This window comes from Amblyomma maculatum, chromosome 8 (assembly GCF_055883805.1).
Source record: "Amblyomma maculatum isolate TAMU_Amacu chromosome 8, ASM5588380v1, whole genome shotgun sequence".
NCBI classification, from domain to species: domain Eukaryota; kingdom Metazoa; phylum Arthropoda; class Arachnida; order Ixodida; family Ixodidae; genus Amblyomma; species Amblyomma maculatum.
In genome coordinates, this window is record NC_139351.1 from 67454770 (window position 1) to 67476710 (window position 21941).

At 47.7% G+C, this 21941-nt stretch overlaps 1 protein-coding gene across 1 annotated transcript in view; it reads left to right on the top strand.

Annotated features, from left to right (window-relative positions):
* The window catches only part of SMC2 (structural maintenance of chromosomes 2), a 61297-nt gene that overhangs the window by 3989 nt on the left and 35367 nt on the right, over positions 1–21941 (top strand). The window contains exons 2-9 of the mRNA XM_084576417.1: positions 550–711; positions 2741–2851; positions 3718–3855; positions 6912–7052; positions 8935–9084; positions 17409–17598; positions 18254–18429; positions 19338–19456. Of these exons, the coding sequence (XP_084432543.1) occupies positions 550–711; positions 2741–2851; positions 3718–3855; positions 6912–7052; positions 8935–9084; positions 17409–17598; positions 18254–18429; positions 19338–19456 (1187 nt within the window). The remainder of the gene's footprint in view (positions 1–549; positions 712–2740; positions 2852–3717; positions 3856–6911; positions 7053–8934; positions 9085–17408; positions 17599–18253; positions 18430–19337; positions 19457–21941) is intronic.

The following is a 21941-nucleotide window of genomic DNA, read 5'->3' on the forward strand; positions in this document are numbered from 1 at the left end:
GCAGTAACTAGATATGCAGGGAAATTTTTGAAGCATGCTGCTTTGCTAAGAACCCAGACACTTGTGTGGCAGAATCACCCATTGGTTTTTAGGGAAACGAGATAGTTTTCCTCAATGACTTTGCAGTGTAATCCTGGATTTTTTTTGTTTGTTGTCATTTTGAATAGTTTTTTGTGCTTTTGCTTTATATTTCACACGTTTTTCAGTTAAACCTTCAGCTAGACATCGCCCTTGTCGTCTTCTAATTTATCTGTCCTTTGTCTGTTTTGCGCTGGTCCTCAAGATGAAGGGTAGGTATCCACCTTAAAGTGAGACAGATACTGCGCCTTTTCTCTGAAAACGAAACCATCTGAAGACATCCAACACTTGCTAGTCTCTCAATGCCGAAAATTTGCCGAATGAAAAGGTGGTGCGAGGGCGCTCCCACGTCTACTCGTAATGTGAAGCTTAAGCGCCTTCCTATTTTTTGCCGAGAGTTTCAGCTCGTCATGTAGTGTCGTATCTTTCTTCCCGGCGAGCCAATTTGAGTTGTCATTATTTTCATCTCAGGTGGTGGTTGGTGGCAGGAACAAGTACCTCATCAATGGCGTGACGGCAACCAGCAATCGAGTGCAAGACCTGTTTGGGTCGGTGCAGCTCAACGTCAACAATCCACACTTCCTCATCATGCAGGGCCGAATCACCAAGGTGCTCAACATGAAGCCCCCTGAGGTTGGTAATGCAACTTGCTACTCTGTTCCCTCGGAAGAGTGCCAGCGATCAAATGTCTCCACTAGATCCAGCAGCTGGAACTATTCTGGGAGCGTCCTTTTAGTGAACGTTCTCAAATCGGCATAGCTTGATAAGTCACGGCATATCAGTGTTACTTCCATCAGTTATGGCACTTTGTACAGAATTTTGCACGTCCCTGCTGAAAACTGACGGCAATAATTTTGTGCTGGTAAACTTAAGAAACTCTAAATGCCTGAATACTTTGTCAGTGGAAAAATGAAAGGGACACTGAGGGCAAATTGGTGTTAACCCGTTTTCAATAGGTTACCACACTCCGGGGATGGGGACTGTACTGTTGCCAAAGGCGGAGCTCTTATAAGCTAGAGAAAGCCAAGTAGTAAAGTGCAGGTGTTGATTTAACTGGCTGCTTTTGCCAGTGAACTCACATGCGTCAACTTAGTTTCCATGCACAGGCCCCTGGTTCCTTCTCACTGTAGATGTCTCAAATTTGAATCCAGCGACAGGAATTGCATCTTTTGCATTTGGACGTACATCAGCGTACCCTAGTTTGAGGCGCAGCCATTGTTTACTAAGGACAATGATTTGCTGGAGCTTCTTGGTGTCCCCTTACTTTGGGCACGTCATCTCTCCTCAAAGGAAGTTTGTAATGCTGCCACTGTTTGCTGCGTCGTCTTTCAGAACACTTCATCGTCCACACGTTCCTCGGTCGTCGTCATCTGTGAGCACACCGCTTAGGTGATGTGTTTCCCGGTAACACTATCCCCCTCGGCAAAAGGCAACATCCCAGTGCGTATTAGGCATGCGGCGTGGAGGGTAAATAATACGGCTTAAGGCAGGCCAGGTATACAATTTTGGAAGTGGGTGTAGCGGGCGGCGGCTTTGGGCGGAGCGGTGTAATCTCATAGGTGACCTCGGTCACTGGGCGTAGTACACAATAAGGACCTGTGTAGTGCGGCAGAAGTTTTTCACGCAACCCCACACGAAGGCACGGAAGCCAGAGCAACCCCAGAGATCTGGGAGGATAGTGAACATCACGGTGGTGAGCGTCATCGTCTTTCAGAACACTTCGTCATCCACGCATTCCTCAGTCGTCGTCGTTGTCTGTGAGCACACCACTTCGGTCACGCGTTTCCTGGTAACTCTATAGTAAAACAAATAACGAAATGGCGAATCTGCTAAAAAAAAATGTAACGCAAATTATTTTATTTTCCTATCGTTCGAGCATGTCGCAATGAATCGCATGGCACATCCATAGCAGCCGTTTTCAATGCAACACCAGCAGGCGCAATTTGGTCTACTGAGACTTCAGAATGATAAGCCGAAGCTGATGGTGGGAAGGTCGCCTTGAGCTGCAATTTATCGGTTTGTTCTTGAGTTGTATCTGAACGTGCACAGAGATGATTTCATAAGTCCATTTGCCCTTTTATTTTCTCTTCCTTTTATCCCTAGCGATGTCTGCTTGTTTTATTTCCTTTGGCAAGTTAAACTTTGCTAGGAGTGAGGCTCCACTCTACAGTTGTGAAGACTGGGTGGAGTAAGGAACTGAGTGGAATTAATGTTAGGAGTATTAATTCACAAGCTCTATTTGGTGTGCTATCTTTTTGGCATGTACGACTACAGTGTCGAAAAAAAGAATATGTTTCATCGCATTTATCCGCCATCTCCAATGTGAATGCCTAAGACACTCTAGAAAGATGGCACTGGAAGCTAGAAGTACACTATTGAGAGAAAATGTAACTAATGAGTAACCTTGTGTGCGGGTTGTGCGATGACTAAGGAGGTCGGGACAACAACCTCGAAAAGCAGGGACAGGGCAAGGTTAAGCGGACCGAAGGAACAAGTGACTAGGCCCTAAGGAAAAAGAAAACAGGAGGGAATGGCAGTAATTGTGCAATAGATGAACTTCAGCATGAGAACTGCTGTGGACGCTATAAAATGACCAAACATAGCTTTGCACATGAACAAGAGAGGGCAGAGCCATTCCTGACGTGCAACTGTTTCTCTGCAGATCCTGTCCATGATTGAGGAGGCAGCTGGCACACGCATGTACGAGAGCAAGAAGCAGGTTGCACAGCGGACCATAGAGAAGAAGGAGGCCAAGCTCGCCGAATTGGACAGCGTGAGTGAGCCTTGAGCAATTTCTCTGTCCTCTATTCTTTCTAGTTGGCAAGTTTTTTCGTTCTCAGCGCTGGTACTTATACTCTGACAGCATTCTGGCATTCGCCAGCGTGACTGCATGACCACCAACTGCGAAATGCGAGCTCACATCAGAGGCTTCTCCTGGTTTTTATAGTCAGTGGTGCCTTGCATACTTAGACCTAAGCATCTAGTCTGCTTTCACTTCAGTTTACTACCACAGTGAGGCGCTTAGGTCTGAATCAAATTTGCTCTTCAGTTACATTTTAAAGTTTCGGTTGTAAGTGACGAGATGATGTTTTGGGGTGGCTTTGAATCCTGAAAACAGTTAGGTAGCAACAGTGTACAGCAAAAGTTTCTGTATATGTATTTCGTTCTTACTGTGAGCTGTGTTTTTGGGGCTGGTATGCCTTGTCATTTCGCGGCTATGCTCCCACAATGCTGCACCGTTAGCTGATCAAAATTTAAAAATAAAGGAACAGATTGTATGGAATTAGTCCCAAAAGTTATTGTACGTGTTGCAGTGATTTCTGGATATGATGTAGTCATTTGGTGATCCAGAAATTAGGTTTTAAATGCACCTGTAGATGGGGACGCAAAAAGGCCGGCAATTTCCTCTGCTCACCCTTGCATCTTCTTTTTGGTGTCTTCCTGTTATGGCATCCAGGTCCCTTTAATTGTGATTGAATTAGTATTGCTTATGTGGAGCTTAGTCTGCGGCTTCTGTCTTTTCAATCTGCACTAAAGGCGGCTGAAGAGTGTAGAGTTCGTTGTCCTCTTCACTTTACATTTGGCTTTCTCGGACTTGAGTTGTCTCCTGAGGCCTAAAACCTGTGCAATGTGTTACAGGTCTTGAATGAAGAGATCACGCCAACAATGAACAAGCTGAAGGAGGAGCGGCAGGCGTATCTCGACTACACCAAGGTGTCGCGAGAGCTGGACCACTTGACCAAGCTGTACATTGCGTGGCAGTACATCCAAACGGAGGTGAGCGCTGACACCGGTGCTTCTCACCACGTTTTTGGTTTTTTTACTTTTAGTGGTGTTCTTGGCACAGTCACTAATAAAGCTGCTCTTTTAGTCTGGGCAGCCAGCTTCGCGTGAATGACCATGATTTTTGACATAGCATAGGTGGGGGTGGCAGTGAAGTTTTTTAAGGATTTCAGTACCTTTAGGAGTTCATTACTTGAAGGCTTTCTGCATCTAGGCACGACCGAGTATGCATAGATATGATAGTATTAAACTTTTTTTTTTTTTTTTACATGAACCTTGAGATGCTAGGAGCACTGCAGAGATCTGCATTGAAGAAATGTGAAAGTGTATGCGTTAGCTGTTCTTTAGTAGCTCCTACAGTGTCATGACTCTACACTTTTGACTGTCATGACTAGACACTAGTCATGGTCTTGGCTGACTTAAAAGTCGTGGACTCCATATTCCCATACATTGAATCTTCTATCTGACGGGCTCATGACAAGTGACTGACTCATGACTAACTATAATGACTCGCATGACATGACTGCGCATGACATATCATTTATATACCTATTGTCATTATATACACATTCAGACTAACAGACTCATCTTAATGTCACGTCATATCGTATGTTACAGTTTGCTTTACGTTTTGCGAACATTTTCGCAAACGTAGCCAAGTTAGGCTTTCGCCTTAATAAGGCAGGCATCTTAGTTCTGTTTTATGAATGCTACAATCCTTTCGTCTCGAGATGGAAAGGGAAAAAGTGCAGGTGTATATACCGAACGCATCTTCAGAGATTGCTTACTTTCCTGGTATTTCAGCACTTACTGCCACCACTACAAAACCCCTTTCTCTCTTTCCGCTTTCACTTCTATCTTCCTCCCTTCCCTTATGGTGTGGTTCAGATGTCCACAAAACAGGTTTGACAGATACTGTGCCTTTCCTTTCCCGTGAATCAATTATTATTATTTATTATTATTACTCCGTGGCAATCCTTTTGCTAGATTAGAAGCTTTGGCTGTGTAATGCTTTGAAATCGAAAAAACATTATGCAGCTTCACTGTAAACTGGAAAACAAAGTATTATTTAGCTTTTACTAAAGTAAACTGGAAAACAAAGTATTATTCGGCTTTTACTAAAGCTCCCCAGGCCTGGAAACATGTTAAGTTATAAATTGTAGTTGATTTTTTTTTCTTTCACTGTTATAAAGATTGGCATCTCATTAGGTATGCCATTCTCCTTATATTTCTGTTGCTGACTGTGTATCGATTACGCCAAAATTCTATTTATAATGTCTGTGCCCGACTCTTCGCTGAAGCTTTAATGTATTTAAAATACCGTAAAAACTCGCATGCAATAAGAGGTTTTTTTTTTTATTATTATTATGCCAGATTTCTACCTCGTATTATATGCTGATCCGAGCAAATTTCAGCCTGAATTCACAGATCAAGCCTCATTATTAACCAACGCTGCCATCACCGGGCTTCCAGCGAAAGGAAGCTCTATCTAGCGGTGGCGGTGGCTGACTGTTTTGGTGGTTTTGATTTCATCACGCTGACCTTGTGGCTACGCTGCCCGTGATGGACATGCAGCCAGAAGGAAGTTGATCGCACCTCGCACGGTGTAGGGGTGGCGCAATGATTGCTCAGCATATTGCACGAGTCTCTCACATGCCTGTCCTGCCATGCTGGAACAGTCTTTTCGCAAGCAGTGCTTTGGTTGCGCTTTCGAGAAATGCAGGATACCAACTGCGTTTGTCGGTAACAAAAAAGATTTTATTCAGAAAGATGTCTCTAGCGATGTACTCTCGGCAGACAATGCGCTGGACGTTGACGACAATCGCGAAAACTTAGATTCTGAGAACGTTTCCTGGGCGCACATGCCTGTGTGCGATGCTAGACGCGAACAGGTGCGAGAGAGGCGCATGTTGGCTGGCAGCTCGTGTGCTGCTGTTAGAAGTCCTAGGTCAAAGTAGCCCTCTGGTTTTTGAACAACCAGAGGACCACGTGGCTTCTGCAGTTGCTGGTGCAGTTGTGAGCTGCTTCCCATCACGATGCATAAAATTCTCCGATTAGAGAAGGTGAGCGAACCAGCGTCGGCACTTGAAGGTTCGTGGCATTATTTGATGCCTAATGTGGGGTTGCACTGAATGCGGAAACCTGGAGCATGTAGGATGCGCAGGGCAGCTGTGAAATGTAGTGCAAATAAATACTTTTGTTTATCCTTCCTTGCTCGCATTATGCACAGATGAAAGCTTCTTTTCTTTTTGTTCCATTATTGCTATCTCGAAATTACACCTTGTATTATATGTGAGGCTTTATTGTACACGAGTTTTCACGGTAGTATTTGCTATCTGTGCTTTAAGGCAGCGAGGCTTGTCAAGCAGTGGTGCAATTCTGTTTCGTAGGAATGTGCGAACATTGAAATTTTCTGATACAAATCGAACATGAATATGAAGAAAAAAAAGTCTTCGAATATTGAATATCTGATCAGTGAAGGAATATAATGGAAAATTAAAAAAAATAAAAACATTGTCTTCTCTGTTTCTGAATTCACATTTATTTGCAAATAAAATTATCCTAGAGCTACACATAACTGTGTTCTCTACTGAAAAATTCAATTGTAATTTTGTACAGAATTCTCTAAACTGGTTTTCTGTACAAGAAGGACCTGCATGAAACCGGGTGCAGCTGTCATATCTCTGCTGAATACAGTAAACTGTCGTTAATTCAGCCTTCAAAAAAAGCATCCCCAAAACGTGAAGGAGCTGTTATGTGAAGGGCGACCTTCCCTGTTGTTAAAGAGGGACTTCCCGGTAGGGTAAGTCCATGCGGTCAAGTGTTGCAGTGAAGTGCGCAGTGCAGTGAAACGACAGGGAACTCTGAACATTTTCGACGTATTCGGTGATTTCTGAACGTAAAATTTTCAAATATCAGTTTTTCGGATACGAATTAAATGACGAAAATTTTCGACTCTTATTCGAAATTTTGAACGTTCGCATGCCCGTACCGTTTTGTCTTACCAGATCTTGTTGATTCCAAGCGTTGCACTACAATGTTCTTTGCAGGAACTGAGTCAGACCTCCAAGGAGAAGCTGGAGAAGATGAAGGCAACGGTTGAGGAGTCCAAGACGTCTGTGGAGCAGCTGCAGGACAAGATGAAGGAGATGAACCAGCTCATAGCCAACATGGAGCGTAAGAAAGACGAGGTACGACCAGAGGCTTTGTTCAAGCTCGAGGTGCACTCGAGAGCACTTCGAAAGTGCTTTCGGGCGCCCTCCATTCGGAGAGCTGAAGTAAAATCACTGGCTTCCAATGGTAGAGCAGGAGGGCTCTTCCTCCGCTCAGAGCAGCCGAATACACTCCTGGCAGCTCTCTCGTCTAAAGCGAGTGTAGAGGAAGTCACATGGCATAAAGCGTCATATCCGCGCCATCTTTTTTTTTTTCTCTCTCTCTCTCTTGAGTCGGCAACGCTCCAAATGGGGGCTGCAATGCATCGGCGCTTGGCGAGCAGAAAGCATTGCTCAGGTGCTGAATGCATGCTTGAAAGTCGCTGCTGGCGTCAAAAGGGCCAAAGGAGGCAGATCGCCGCGCTGTGAGAACAAAGGCATACAAAACAAGCGGTTCTTCACGAAGCATTGGCCTTTCCTCGGGTTGCAACTGCCGCACTGCGAGCAGACGGAGAATGCTGCGGAGAGAAGTGCGGTCACATGGTCGTGGTGGTCTCAACACGCAGAGAGCGTTCCCGTGAGAGGACAGTTACACTCTCGCTCGGCGTGCTCCTGTACTGCTCTGCAATGCTCGGCGCCTCTAGGTATAGAAGGCATCACTTCATGCTTCTTCTCTGAGCAGTTTGCTTTTGGAAGGCTGCAAGTTTCGTGGAGGCATTGTAGTTTGTTGCGATTGTCACACATGAAGCCTGGAGCCATATTGCTCTGACAAAAACGACCAGACGAGGCACCGCTGATAAAACGCAGTAAGTCCGCCCACAAAACGGACTCGAGAGTGGCAACTTTAGCAGCAGCATGAGTGAAGCCATTCCTTCCGCACTCCCTTTTGAGCGATACTGTCCTTTCCATGCTCCTTTGTGATAACCGGAGACAGTGTCTGTTGCTGTCTGAGACCGTGTTCGCAGCTGCAACTAGCCCGTATAGTTCTCACGTATAGGTTTCACCACACTGCAAGCACTGTGATGGGCTTCAACCATCTAATTGTGAAGTTTCGAAAACGAAACGATGTTGTTAGATGCCCTAGCACATCCACCCTGCACTCTTTGGGGTACGGTTGTGGGGGCTGGCTTCAAAACAGACACCCTTTTTTTCCTTGACCAGTTTGGCCTAAGGTGTGCAGTTTCTAGATCCCAACTGTCTAAAATTGAGTGATCGAAGTGGTTGTCGCAGAACAACCGCAGCAGCGCACGCGGGCCGTAACCTTGTGCCTTTCGCTAACCTCCACAAGCTGTGCTGCTTTCATGCGCTGGCGTGCGGCGACCTAAAGCAAAAGGAAAATGAGGCACTCGTCACGAGATGCATACAGAGATACAGCAACCACTGACACCAAGAAATGCAAGGGGGATTTTTTTCTTGCTTAATTTTTTGACATTGATAAACATACACAAAAAAGGTAACCTCCTATGCCTTCCTTGGTTTCAGTCGCCATTGGCTTCCTTTGTGTGAGCACAAGATGCGGCTGCTTGGAAGTATCGCAATGTTTTGCCTCCATTGGGAGATTCAAGTGGTGCAAGTGCGGTACAAATCGTATTGAATGGCAAACACAATACAAAATCTATTAGAAAGCTTTGAATTACCACGCACCCTTATTGAGTTCAAACGGAGCGGGTGAGGCAACAAACTTGCGAGTCTGTGACATGCCAACTGAAGTCAAGAAGGGGAAATGGACCCAGGCAGGGCACGTAGTGCAAAAAGAAAAGACAGCTGATGGTCTCTTAATGAAGTAGGAAGTTTGTGGTGATGTGGCAGCCACATCAGGCAGAGTGGTTGATGATCACGGCGATGACTTTATGGTGTAGACCTCTTGCTTGTACTCCAAGTCCCCTAAACTCTACCTCCTCGCTTCTGTTGGCCTTGGCAGGAGACGGGTGACAAGCTGGAGTCGTTGGAGCGAAGCCTCAAGGATTGTCAGCTGGAGGAGACCAAGGCAGCCTCCGACGTGCAGTTCTCCAAGACCAAAGTGAAGGAGCAGAACAAGACAATCGCTGGCCTGCACAAAAGCCTCGAGGAGGTATGCACTTTTTCATTACAACACCCACCGTGGTTGCCCCACGCTCTGTGACTTCGGGTACGTTTGCTTTGTGGTAGATCAGGCATACCAGAGTAGAAACATGACAGCTAGTGAAAATGTCAGAAATTAATGCACCTGAGGGTCAGGGGCATCTCGCAAAATCTTTTATGCACACAGATGACAGCAGCGACTGCTTTTGATGAGGTTGATGTTTAATGATTGTTCTAGCCCGTCCATATATCACAGGAAGGGTTGGTACAGAGTCCAGACACGAAAGTGAATTTGCTGCTAGAGAAATTGCACTGTGGGCGCTGCATAGAAGGCCTAAAACAAAAATCCAGTAGTGGTGGCGTTCGACATAAGGACCGAGAACAGCTGAAGAAAGCTGTTGGAGGCCTATTGACTAGATTTGAAAATTATGCAACCTTGGAACTGGCAGTGTATTGCAGTCGAACCCGGATATATAGGTAACACTCGAAGGGGATCGCGAAATAATGCGATATACAGTCAAATCTCAATATAACGAATCCCGCGGGACCGCGAAAAATCATTCGTTATTTTGAAATATCGTTGTAATGAAAAATCTGCGATTATAAGCCAGTAGTCAAACCTAGGTATGAAAATGACGTGCCTTGGCAGTAGGCACGTGTGTAGACAAGCAAAACCTCAAGTGAAAAGGTTGCACTAACTCCAAAGCTGATTTATTTGAAGAAATCCATTATTTTCTTCTGCCGCGTGCAGCAAACACAACCACGCACTACATTACACCACTACAGCACATACACCTTCCGCTTTCCGGAACACCTCATCGCGTACGTGATTGCAACGAGCGAGCGGACTTTGTCCATGTGCAAAAACATCGGAGTTTTTTATGACCCCATCTTCAATGCTCCCTGAGCTTTTAAAATCTTGTCTCGGTCTTTCATAATGATCGCGGCAGTCGATGGGGCAATGCTAGCTGTCTGTAGAGGCCGAATCGCTTTTTCCCTGTGTCGATTTCTTGCAGTGAAAGCAGCTGCGTTCATATCTTCTTGGCACTTCGCTGGCTAATATCATCGCCAATCTCGCACAAACTTCGCAATAAGATAATCAGCGGCAAAAAAAATAAATAAATAAATACTGTCCCGCGCGAGCGCACGAACGACCGAGTCGCGTACGGCACACAACACAGGAAGGAAAAAAAACGCAGGCAGCTAGGCCTGCTGGCTACTGCGTAACAAACCATAGCTTCATGGTGGCGCTAGGAGCTGGTCCTAGATGTCCTGATGATGATAGCTACAGACCACGGACCATACACTCAGAAACGGTAGTTTCTGTTTCGTTTCACGTGAGAGTTGCAAGCTGCGGTGCTGTTAATTTTAGCCAAATTCGTAATACTGATGTTCCAAAATTATATAACAAGAAATAAAATACGTTCTTTATTCTGAAATAGTTTTACATTGAAAACATGGCAAATCTGCCGGGGATTCTTAAAAAAATTGTTAATTTGAAAAGTTCGTTAATGTGGGGTTCGTAGTAACGAGATTTCACTGTATTAATAATTCTACATTCGAACCCGGATAATTCGAATTTTGGTTATATCGAACTCGCGGAATATCCCCTTGAAAATCCAATGTAAAAGTATAGGAAAGCTGCGTCGTATATCAAACTCCAATTTCACTGGTTGTTCGATATATCGAACTCCGCATGCACTAGAAGGTGTGCCTTCCCCAAAGACAATCGCGTCACCCTCGGCTGTTTGCCGCGTGATGTTTTCAAGCCACGTGCGGAAGGAACGAGAAGGAACCGACACGGTGACGGCTGTGCGCCTCTCCTCCTTCCTTCTTTCCTTTACTCCTACTTGTTTCTCCTCTTCCTCCTCCCCTACATTCTGTTCGCCCCCACGTGCTCTCCTCTGTGGGTGGCGGCGCGAGGTCACGTGACACAGTGCATAGTATAGAATGGATCCACGGTGCGCGCGGCGGTCGTTCCTCGTGTTGTAGAATAGATCCACAGTGTGCACGACGGTCGTTCTTTGTGTTGTAGCAGTAGTCGCAGACGGCAGCGCGAGGTCACGTGACGGATGTTAACAAGTGAAAGGAATTTGGATTTCGCAACCAATTTGGCGGCCATACAGAGCGTCGAAGAGGGCGAGACGTCTTTGATGGCAGATGCTTCTGCTATCAAGCCATCACGGGCACTCTGCCAAGTTCGCTGTCCGCCACCGCAGGAGGTGACATTATCGCTGTGCAGCATTTTGGCGTGCGCGTGCTGCCAATAAATGAGCTGTGGGCTGCGACGGCACGAAACAGAGGGACGCGTCAATGGCTTAGGCTTTTATTTTTTATTTCTCAGCGGCAGAAGTGGAGGGTGGGTTCATTGTGCGAGTGGGCTGATTACACGACAAATATGGTATCATTTTTCATGCTCGCAAGTGGCATCTCAAGCCGATTTCTATATCGAAGTATTTTGCAATCCCCTTCGAGTTCTATATATACGGTTTCGATTGTATATGTAAAGCATGCCAACAGACGACTTCCTCTGCAACCCAGAAGCGTGAATGTAATATAGCCATGTGAGGGACGTGCTTCCTGCAGCAGCGTGCTGTCTCGACTATGCAAAGAGGGAACAGCATTGCGTGCGGGGGACATGCTGTCACTAACTGTTGAATATTCTGGGTGCCGTCTTCGCGGTCTTCACGGCACGACATTTGGGCCATCCCACTGACAACGGCGAATGGACGTACACGGACTGGAATCACCCATTCTTCACCGCGGGGTACGGCTGTGTGCACATGTGTTGTGTGGTGTGGTCGGTGGGTGGCGCGAGAGAGGGACGCTCGTGCGCGTGCTCCCTTCAAGTGTAAGAGACACTCAGCGTTTACGGAGCAGTGTGGTGCGTAGTTCATGGAGACGTTTTCCGAACAGTGTCCATAGTGGGTGCAGTTAGGAGAATTAAAATTCATGCTGTTGTTGTTTCAAAAGTTCTCCCCAACGTCATAGAATAACGAACATATTTTTTGGTGCCGAAACCCGGGTGTAAGCGAAAAACAACGGCAACTTGAAACCAGCGTTCCAACTGCAACGGACGACAGCGATGGAGCGTCTCCAAACGAAGCGAGAAGTTACGCGCGCCGAACTGAACCAACTCAACGAGGAGCTTGAGCGACTAACTACGGCGGATGACTTCGGCCCACAGCAACAAGACCTCATTGCGGAAATATCAGATGAGTTGGACATTGTTTCGAGAGATTTGAAACAGTTAGATGCCCTGATTGAGCTGCATGTGCGTGACGAAGACCTCGCAGAAGAATACAAAGGCGTTCGTTAGTGCCAAGCTCTCATGACACGAATGCGTACAAGGCTTCGGCGTTGCAGTGAAACGAATTCTAACGGTGCAACAAGCACATTGAATGCAGAAGAAACCGCGTCCAGATTACCTGCTGCCCGTTCGGGACAACTGAGGTTGCCTAAGCTGGAGCTTCAGAAATTCAGCGGCAACAAGCTCGACTGGCAACCATTCTGGCAACAGTTCCGGCAAGCAGTAAACGAGAATAACGACTTGACCAGCATAGAAAAGTTCTTGTACCTGCGGACAGCGTTGACAGGAAAAGCGGCGGCAGCTTTGATCGGCGTGCAAGCGACGGAGAAGAATTACGACTACGCTGTAAAGACACTCCGAGAGCGTTTCGGGCGTCAGGACATGCTCGTGCAAGAGCACCTTACGCAGCTGTTAAACATTCCCCAGGTTAGAGCTCTCAGTGACGTGAACGCGCTGCGACGCCTCCACTACTCCACTATCATGTTCAGCGAAACATCGCAGGACTTGAAACTTTAGGTGTCAAATCGGACAGCTATGGTGCGATGCTGTGCGCGGCTTTGTTTCGGGTATTGGCGGCCGAATGGGCTGTTGAGTACCATAAGGCCCACAGTGCAGACAAGGACGTGCTCGACAGTTCGAGTCTCCAAGCCATTCTGCAATCAGTTCGCCTGGAAGTGGAGAGCAGGGAAAAGGTACACGGAGGATGCACGAACGCTCCTCAGCAAACGCGACCTGACCGCGCCAGTGAACGGCGTCCCAACAGCGTCTACGGCAAGGGCTCAGCGGCCAGCCTCCAGGTAGGTGCCAAATCGAGCAAAGAAAGATGCCCTTTCTGCGCTTCAGAGAGGCACGAGGTTGCAGATTGCAATGCTCCGATATCAATTGATGAGAAGAAAAGAAAACTGCGAAAGGAAGGGAGGTGTTACCGATGCGCGAAGAAGGGGCACATGACAAAAGGGTGTAAGAATTGGACACTACGTTGCGCGAAGTGTGGCCGACGACACATCACCTTGCTTTGTGATCCACCGGAACCGAACGCCGAGGGCGAGATCGCTACTGGGTTGCACTCAACAGCTTCTCTTAGCAACAGCATTAAACACGCCGTGCTGCTGCAGACGGCGCAGGTGTGGGTCGACGGACCGAAAAGAAAACGCCTCGCTCGCTGTCTGTTTGACGGAGGCAGTCAACGATCGTTTATAACAGAGAAGCTCTCGCGAATACTGGATCTTCAGGTGATCAGTGAAGAGGAAGTGACCATTTACCCTTTCGGCGGCTCGACCAACGTTATGAAGAAAAATCGACGCCGAGTGAAGCTCAGGCTACGAAGCCAGTACGACCGCAAGGAGCACTGCGTCGAAGCCCTCAAATTGAAGAAATCTGCTCCGACCAACTGCTGCTTCCAGAAAACGCTCTTGAGATGAGTCAGGTGGCTGATTTGAAATTAGCGGATGTCACCATCTCACCAACTCGCCTCTTCACACAAGGCATCGAAGTTCTAATAGGCTCTGATTATTATTGGACTTTTGTGCACGCAAAAGTAAAGAAAGTGCAAGGGCCCTTGGTTTGCGCTTAAGACTGACTTCGGCTGGACTTTGCAAGGACCGATACCACTGTCTGCTTCAGGTGTGTCGTGTTCCACCATTGCCGTTCTGCGCACCAGCGTCTGTGACAAGAACGCCAACCTGTCAGACGAACTTCGAGCGTTCTGGGAGCTGGAGAGCCTCGGTATCTCATCCAGCAGCTGCCTACTTGGAAGCGAGGAGCAGCAGGTGAGAGAAGACTTTACTCGTTCTCTGACTTTGACCGATGGGCGATACGAAGCGAGCCTCCCGTGGAAGGCACTTGACCAAAGGCTAGCCAGCAACGAAGTTGTAGCAAGAGAACGCCTGGCCAGGTTGATGCGGCGTCTTAGACCCAACAAGAGCAGGCTAATGGTCTATGATGCAGCCATCCGTGACTACCTAGATAAAGGTTTTGCTGAAAAGGTTCCAGCCGACGAAATCGACAGCACCTTGTCTCGAGTGTATTATATGCCTCATCGTGCTGTTTTCCGTTCAGAGAGCTCTACCACCAAAGTTCGCATAGGGTTCGATGCATCTTCGAAAGCACAAGGCTGCTTGTCACTCAACGATGCCCTCAGCACCGGCCCGAACCTAAACCCCGACCTGCTGCGGCTTATTCTGAATTTTAGGTGCCACAAAATTGCATTGACCGCCGACATTGAGAAGGCCTTTCTTCAGATTGGCATCAAAAGTGAGGACCGCGACGCACTGCGATTCCTCTGGTATTCATCTGCGTCATCTGAGGGCTCATCAGAAGGTGATATAGAGGTCTGGCGCATGACAAGAGTGCCTTTTGGCGCCACAAGTAGTCCCTTTATGTTGGCTGCCACCATACAACATCATCTGGCTAACGTCTCTGAGGACCTCTCTCACTCCGCACATATCTTAGGCAGCTGCCTGTACGTCGACGATTTGATAACCGGAGTCAGCTACACGGAAGAGGAGACGAAATTTAATGAGGAGGCACAGCAAATACTGAGCTCAGCAGGAATGAAACTGCGAAAGTGTATTTCCAACAATGAACTACTACGACAGTTCGATGCTGACGGCGTTGGAAATGCCTGCGCTGACACTGCGACGATGACTTCAGCCATGGCAAGAGTGTTGGGGCTCGAGTGGGACAGAGGAAACGACGAGCTGAAGTATTCCCTGAAAACGGCGCTGGAGCTTCTTACTATCAACAGGAACACTAAACGCTTCGTGATCCAGGCCACAGCGAGAATCTTCGATCCCCTCGGTCTGCTGAGCCCAGTAACAATCACAGCACAGGCACCTCTTCCGGTGATAAAAATTAAGCGCTTCAGCAATCTGAATCGCCTACAGCGAGTCACAGCTTGGATGCGGCGCTTTGTTCGCAACTGTGATCGGAAAAAGGATCGACTTGAGGGCCTGCTCTGTGCATTCGAAATCCAACAGGCGCAGAAATGGTCGCATCACGGAGGAGTTTCCTGGGTCAGATGGAAGAACGCGATCCTGTATGATCCGTTTACCAGGTGGCACTTTATGTACCCGTTCTAAACCAGAAATGAATGAGCTAGCGCTCATTCGGCGGGGAGGATGTTGAATATTCTGGGTGCCGTCTTCACGGTCTTCACGGCATGACATTTGGGCCATCCCACTGACAACGGGGGATGGACGTACACGGACTGGGATCACCCATTCTTCACCGCGGGGTACAGCTGTGTGCGCATGTGTTGTGTGGTGTGGTCGGTGGGTGGCGCGAGAGAGGGACGCTCGTGCGCGTGCTCCCTTCAAGTGTAAGAGACACTCAGCGTTTACGGAGCAGTGCGGTGCGTAGTTCATGGAGACGCTCTCCGAACAGTGTCCATAGTGAGTGCAGTTTGGAGAATTAAAATTCATGCTGTTGTTGTTTCAAAAGTTCTCCCCAACGTCATAGAATAACGAACACTAACTTCCTCTTTGTTGAATTATCAAAACAAACTGCTTTTGTCGTGCTACTGCAGTATTGGGAACTCGCAGTGTCAGTGTATGTTTCAAGAGAGGACTTTAGGCTTCAGCTGTGGGCTGTATTTCATTGCTGATAGAAAGAAGGAACGTCTTAACTTCGTTGGTGTCGCTGCATTGCCTTGGAAAATTTTTGCTGAGCATAACTCCAACAGGATTAGCGGCCCACGGACGATCTGGTGGACTCTTGGCAGGAGGGAAGCATACTTTGTGTCGCAGCTTTGGGTTAGGGCCTCTGAATTGATATCCATTGCTCAAGTTGGCTTTTGCTGGAGGTTGTAGACCAGGGCACAGCATCCATGTGTTTAAAGTTGTCTAGTGTTTTGCTGTGGCGTGGGGCTTGACGAATGTACGGCAGCGCGGGAGAGCTATGCTAACAGACCTAGTACTCCAAAGTTGAAGTCACTGCCATAGAAAGGAAAATTATAGGTGTAACCTAAAAGGCATAAAGAGAGCAGAGGGGCCCGAGAACTAAAGTGATTAATGGTATCCTGGTCAAAGTCAAGATGTAATCAACAGGGCACCTATATTGCTGATAGCAGACAATCAGCGGTACCTTAGGTTAGTGGAGTGGATTTCAAGAGAAAGCCTGCAAGGTGTGGCAGAAAGTTTTAGTGTAGAACCCCTCTATAGTACAGTCATTTGGACTGGCAGAAATCTTTACTATATGAGTGCCTTTACTAGTATCAGTTGTCGGTGATGACATGGTCCCAAAGATGCTCTCGGGTAATTTAATGACTGCTTGCAAACATGTCTTGCTGCTTTATAAAAGCACTCCAAAATACCCTCTGTCGTTCGCTTACCGTCTCGTTGCTCAATTTTTTTTTTATTTTTTTATTTTACTTTCTGAATGGACTGCACCATCTTTTCACGTTCATAGCCAGATTTATATATTTTCTACGCGCGGCATGCTTTGCCTCATAGCTCCAAGGCCCAAGTAAAGTTGGCTTTTCCTCAGAGCTAGTGAGGTCTTACCTCTGAAAACTGCTACTGCCGGGTGGTCTCTGAAATGTGACCTCTTTAGTGATGCAATGCATGCAGTAGTTTAGGGCTTCTGCGAGTCCTGAAGGAAGGGCTTTTATTTGTTAGAGGGGAACGTTCAGTACAGCCAGCCACTGCCAATAGCTCATCACTCAGGAGGAGCGCAGGAAGTCGGGGTATTTTTTCTCGCCGTTCTGTTCCGAGAGTTGTCGCTTAGAAGCGAGGGAAAAGCGTGGCAGCGCAATTGAGCACCAGCGCAAAGGTGATCGTTTTCAGATCTGTCAGCCAAAACAAACGTTTTCTTCTGAAAAGGTGGCAGTTGGCATAGGACGAGGAAGTCAGCTATTGTTGAGAGTTTCGTTTGTCCTTGTCGGCATAAATTGCCTTTTGGCGCTCTATCTGAATAGGCTACTAGTAGCTCTAATGTAGACGCTTTCACATTTATTCTAATTGTACTGTAGCAATCTTGATTCCATTGCTTTCTCTCTTCCTTGTGCGTCGCTGCTGTACCCAAAGGACAAAGCGGCGATAGTGACCAAGCAGAAGCAGGTGGAGAAGCTGCAGGTGGTGGCGGTGGAGCTTGAGGAACAGAGCGAGAAGGATGCTGAAGCAGTCGCCAATGCGCACAAGCATTTCCAGGCTGTCAGTGCTGGCCTCGCGAGCAATGCTGAAGGAGAAGAGGCCACACTCAACGATCAGCTCAGGGGTGAGTGACTTATACACTGGATTGTTGTTGTTAGTTGAAACTCTGGTTCAGCAAAACTATTCATCCACAGGGTTGATAGAGCAATCAGCTTGTGAGAGCCCAGAGAACTAATTATAGGCAACTGCGAGAGTGACATACAACAGTGATATGTTCTTAAAGGGGTATAGGCACCTAATTTTTGGTTTGTGTTTTGTCATTTGTTGGTTTGTTAGGTTTAACGTCCCAAAGCGACTAAGGCTATGATAGACACTTGTTTAGTAATTTGTAATGGTGCATAAGACATTACTATACACGGATAACCCCGTTAGACAGTAGAACCCCTCGTTGACACGTTCCTGGTTTATACGATTTCCCATTTCACGCGCTCAAAATTGGGGCAGTAAAGCGTCTCCCACAGAGTTACACCATTTTTCTCCCGGTTGCTAAGTTCACAATTTTGACAGAATTTTAGTGGTGTAATACGTTTTGCGATCAACCGGACATGTGCTTACAAACGTTCGCGACATGAAAAGCTGATCAGCGGAGCTCGCTCGCCACGATTGCTTTTCGGCAGTGCGTAGGTGCCAAACATGCGAGGCACCCATTTCCGCAGAAACATTGGCTTCCCTTGAATTCTGTCTGAGAGCCCCCGGTCTGGTCATCTGTTGTTGCGCAGCGGCCAAGGACGACATTGCCCAGGCCGAGACGGAGAGCCGCCAGGCAGAGATGCGGCTCAAGCACTCGCAGGAGGAGGCCAAGAAGAAGCAAGCCGAGTGCAAGCAGACCGAGGCCAGCTACAAGAAGGACGAGGGTGCCAATCGGGCCATCGAGAAGGAGCTCAATGCTATCCGGGTATGTTCTAGATGGTTTTAAGACAAGCGATGCCGCTGCTGGTCCACAGCATCTCAGAGCGTGGCCAGGTTTGCTGGACAGGATATCGCGATTTGATGCGTTGCCAGGGTCTCCTGAAAAGCGTGATGCAAACTGAAAAACAAGCCAGAAACCTAACATTCTGGAATAGCAAGAAAAAAATGTTGATGGGCCCAATCAGCATATGATAAACAGTGCGTACCTGGGCTTTGATCATTGATGCATGGCTGATGGCCGCTACAGGCAAACCTACTTATAACAGTATTGAAGTGCCATGGAAATATCATTGTTATAACCGGGTTAGGCTGAAAAAAACCAAACAAACAAAGAAAACATAACCTACACATTTAATGAGGACGAGGTAGCTTACACTTTTTATTTCGTAGTGTGAAGAAACCTGTAATCCGTAAGTGTGTGAGATGGGGTCCAGCGCGGCATGTCATAGTATCTCGTCATGGCGAAATCAGGTGGCGATAAACGGCGAAGGCGAAGTCCTCCCAAGTCTGATTTTAATCAAACGGTGGTGCATGCACACTTCATGCGTGCTGTGGCAGGCACGATGACGATCGGAGACCCCGCCCTTACGAAGTAAGGCCCAGTGGCATACATAGTTCCAGTTTCCTTAACTTCATCACGCCATCCCGCAACTGCGATCAGGCGTGCGCTTTGGTCAGTCATGCCATTCTGAATGCTGTTTTGTGCACCTTTGTTCTTTTATTTTTATTTGGGAGTGGCACCACGCGTCTCAGGTTGTTTCAAAATGATGGTACTGCTCTCCGTAGCAGCTCCAGAATACATTTTCTGCTCCATCCCACTCCTGGCTAAACCCCCCCCCCCCCCCCCCTCCTCCCTTCTCTTCTTTTTTTTTCCTCGCTTTTTGCCTGCCCTAGGCCCAGCTGAGCAAGCTGAACTACGAGGAAGGGCGCGAGGAGACTCTACTGAGCCGCAAACAACAGCTTCAGCGAGAAATCCATGGACTGCGCCAGAATGTAGAGATCTTTGAGGCCAGGTGGGTGTCTCGACTTTGCCAAGTCGTTTGCCAGCTGGTATTTATAGATCCTACCAGTGGGCAAAGGTGGAAACACTGGGAAAACAATTTTTTCATGCTGGTGATATTGCAGGGTGTTTCAGTAAACGTTCAAAAACTCCTAAATGTAGGGAGATCGAAATAGAAAAATTATGTTCAAAAACAAACTTTAGGGTGTAGTAAGCGTAATGTACCATAGAAAAAATGTAGTTACAGTGAAAGCTTGTTAGTTTAAACTTAACATGACAGGAACAAAGTTTGGAGTATTGAATGGCCTCAAAATAAGTGACAAGAACCACTTGTATTACAGTAAATTTGTTTGACAAAAGATTAGGCAATGACCACCTTCTCATATCAGAAGTGCGCGGTCGACTCCGCAATATGCAGTTTACGTTGGGGGAGAGCTATCTTGACGACCGCTTGTAGTGCTAATCACACACTCAGCCTAACCAGTTTGACCTGCAGTACCCGTTCGACACCATAGCCGTACGTAGGTGTTTGATGTGACCACACTGGCAGACACTAAGGGTGCATTCGGTTGAGGGGTTGAGAGCAGAGGCGCCAAGCATTGCAGAGCAGTACAGGAGCACGCCGAGCGAGGGTGTAACTATCTGCCCACGGGAACGCTCTCTGCGTGTCGAGAACAGCGCGCCACGACCATGTGACCGCACTTCTCTCCCCAGCATTCTCCGTCTGCTCGCAGTGCGGCAGTTGCAACCCGAGGAAAGGCCAATGCTTCGTGAAGAACCACTTGTTTTGTATGCCTTTGTTCTCACAGCGCGGCGATCTGCCTCCTTTGGCCCTTTTGACGCCAGCAGCGACTTTCAAGCATGCATTCAGCACCTGAGCAATGCTTTCTGCTCGCCAAGCGCCGATGCATTGCAGCCCCCATTTGGAGCGTTGCCGACTCAAGAGAGAGAGAGAGAAAAAAAAAAAGATGGCGCGGATATGGCGCTTTATGCCATGTGACTTCCTCTACACTCGCTTTAGACGAGAGAGCTGCCAGGAGTGTACTCGGCCGCTCTGAGCGGAGGAAGAGCCCTCCTCCTCTACCATTGGAAGCCAGTGATTTTACTTCAGCTTTCTGAATGGAGAACGCCCGCTTGTCTGAGAGCACTTTCGAAGTGCTCTCGAGTGCACCTGCTCTCCTACTCGAATTCACCATAAGACTTATCCAATTTTCCGAGTTAATTAGGTTCAAATTAGTGACCATTTATTTAGAAGCCTCGGAGGTGATTCGCAATAGAGAGCAGGCATACACCGCCACGGCCGCAAACCCGAAGTTGGTGTTTGAGTCCGCATTGAGTCGACGAAAATCACCTTATGCCTTGTGCCCATCGCATCGTTAACTAATCATCGTCATCATGCTGAGGCCTGCTTAGCTTGACTGATAGGTCTGTTTGTTGTTGAAGCAGTGCGAGAAGTTTAGAGCGTAGAGGCCCAAGAAGACTGGAATCAACGAAGAGGAGGAAAACGTCTGCAGAAGACTGGTCCAGCACAAGAGCAGGCGGTGTGGGTGCTGCCAAGTCAGGGGGCTGCTGTTGCGTCACCAGTGAGAATAGAATCAATGAGCTGGATGGTGCCGAGGCATTCACCACGACGTAGGGCCATGGGAAATGAGAACGGATTAGGAATCGAGAGCGCGGTGAGGCAAGCTGATATAGAAATTACGGCATAACGCAGGGGAAGACTTTTGCGGTTTAGGAAGATGGCCGGTGGTTTGAAAAGGACATTGGTACTGCGGGAAAAAGCACAAGCGGTGGGCACAAGAACGAAAGAGCATGCAGGGAGGTCAATATCTTCGGCAGCGACGACTTTGGGAAAAGGAACGTCCGGCAACGGTTCGTCAAGCGCAAGAAACTCCAGTTCGGCACGAGCACAGTTTGGCACCGCAATATGACGCGACAGAAAATCTCAGCCCAAGATGAGCTCATGCGAGCAGGAAGGCAAAACGACGAACTCTATTGCGTACACAACTTCCTGAATGATGACTCGTGCTGTGCACACTGCTATAGGCTCTTCAGGCTGGGCATTTGCCAGGAATTAGCGAGAATCCTGAAATAGGTATCGTCACTTTGTGCAATGAATGGCAAAGACTTGCAGCCATGGCAGAAACAGCAGCGCCGGTGCCGACCAGAGCTGGTACTACAACGTCCTCAACAGGAACTTCAAGCAGATTTGCGGCAGATACGTGAGGCCTTTTACAGTTCGCTCGTTGCGCAGTTGTCGCCTCAGGAACTGCGGCATTCAGTTTACCTCTTGTGCAAGATTGGGACGCCGTCACAGAGGAGATAGGGAGCGGCGACGAGGCGAGGTTGAGTGGTGAGGAGAAAAAGTAGCACTGTCATTCGCGACGGAACTTGCAGATGGATCGGTGGCTGTATACTGATTTCGGGGCAGCTGCCAGGAAGCTGACTTTCGGTGCGGTAGAAAATCGTTGGGAGTGCGATTTCGGCAGTACCGGGCA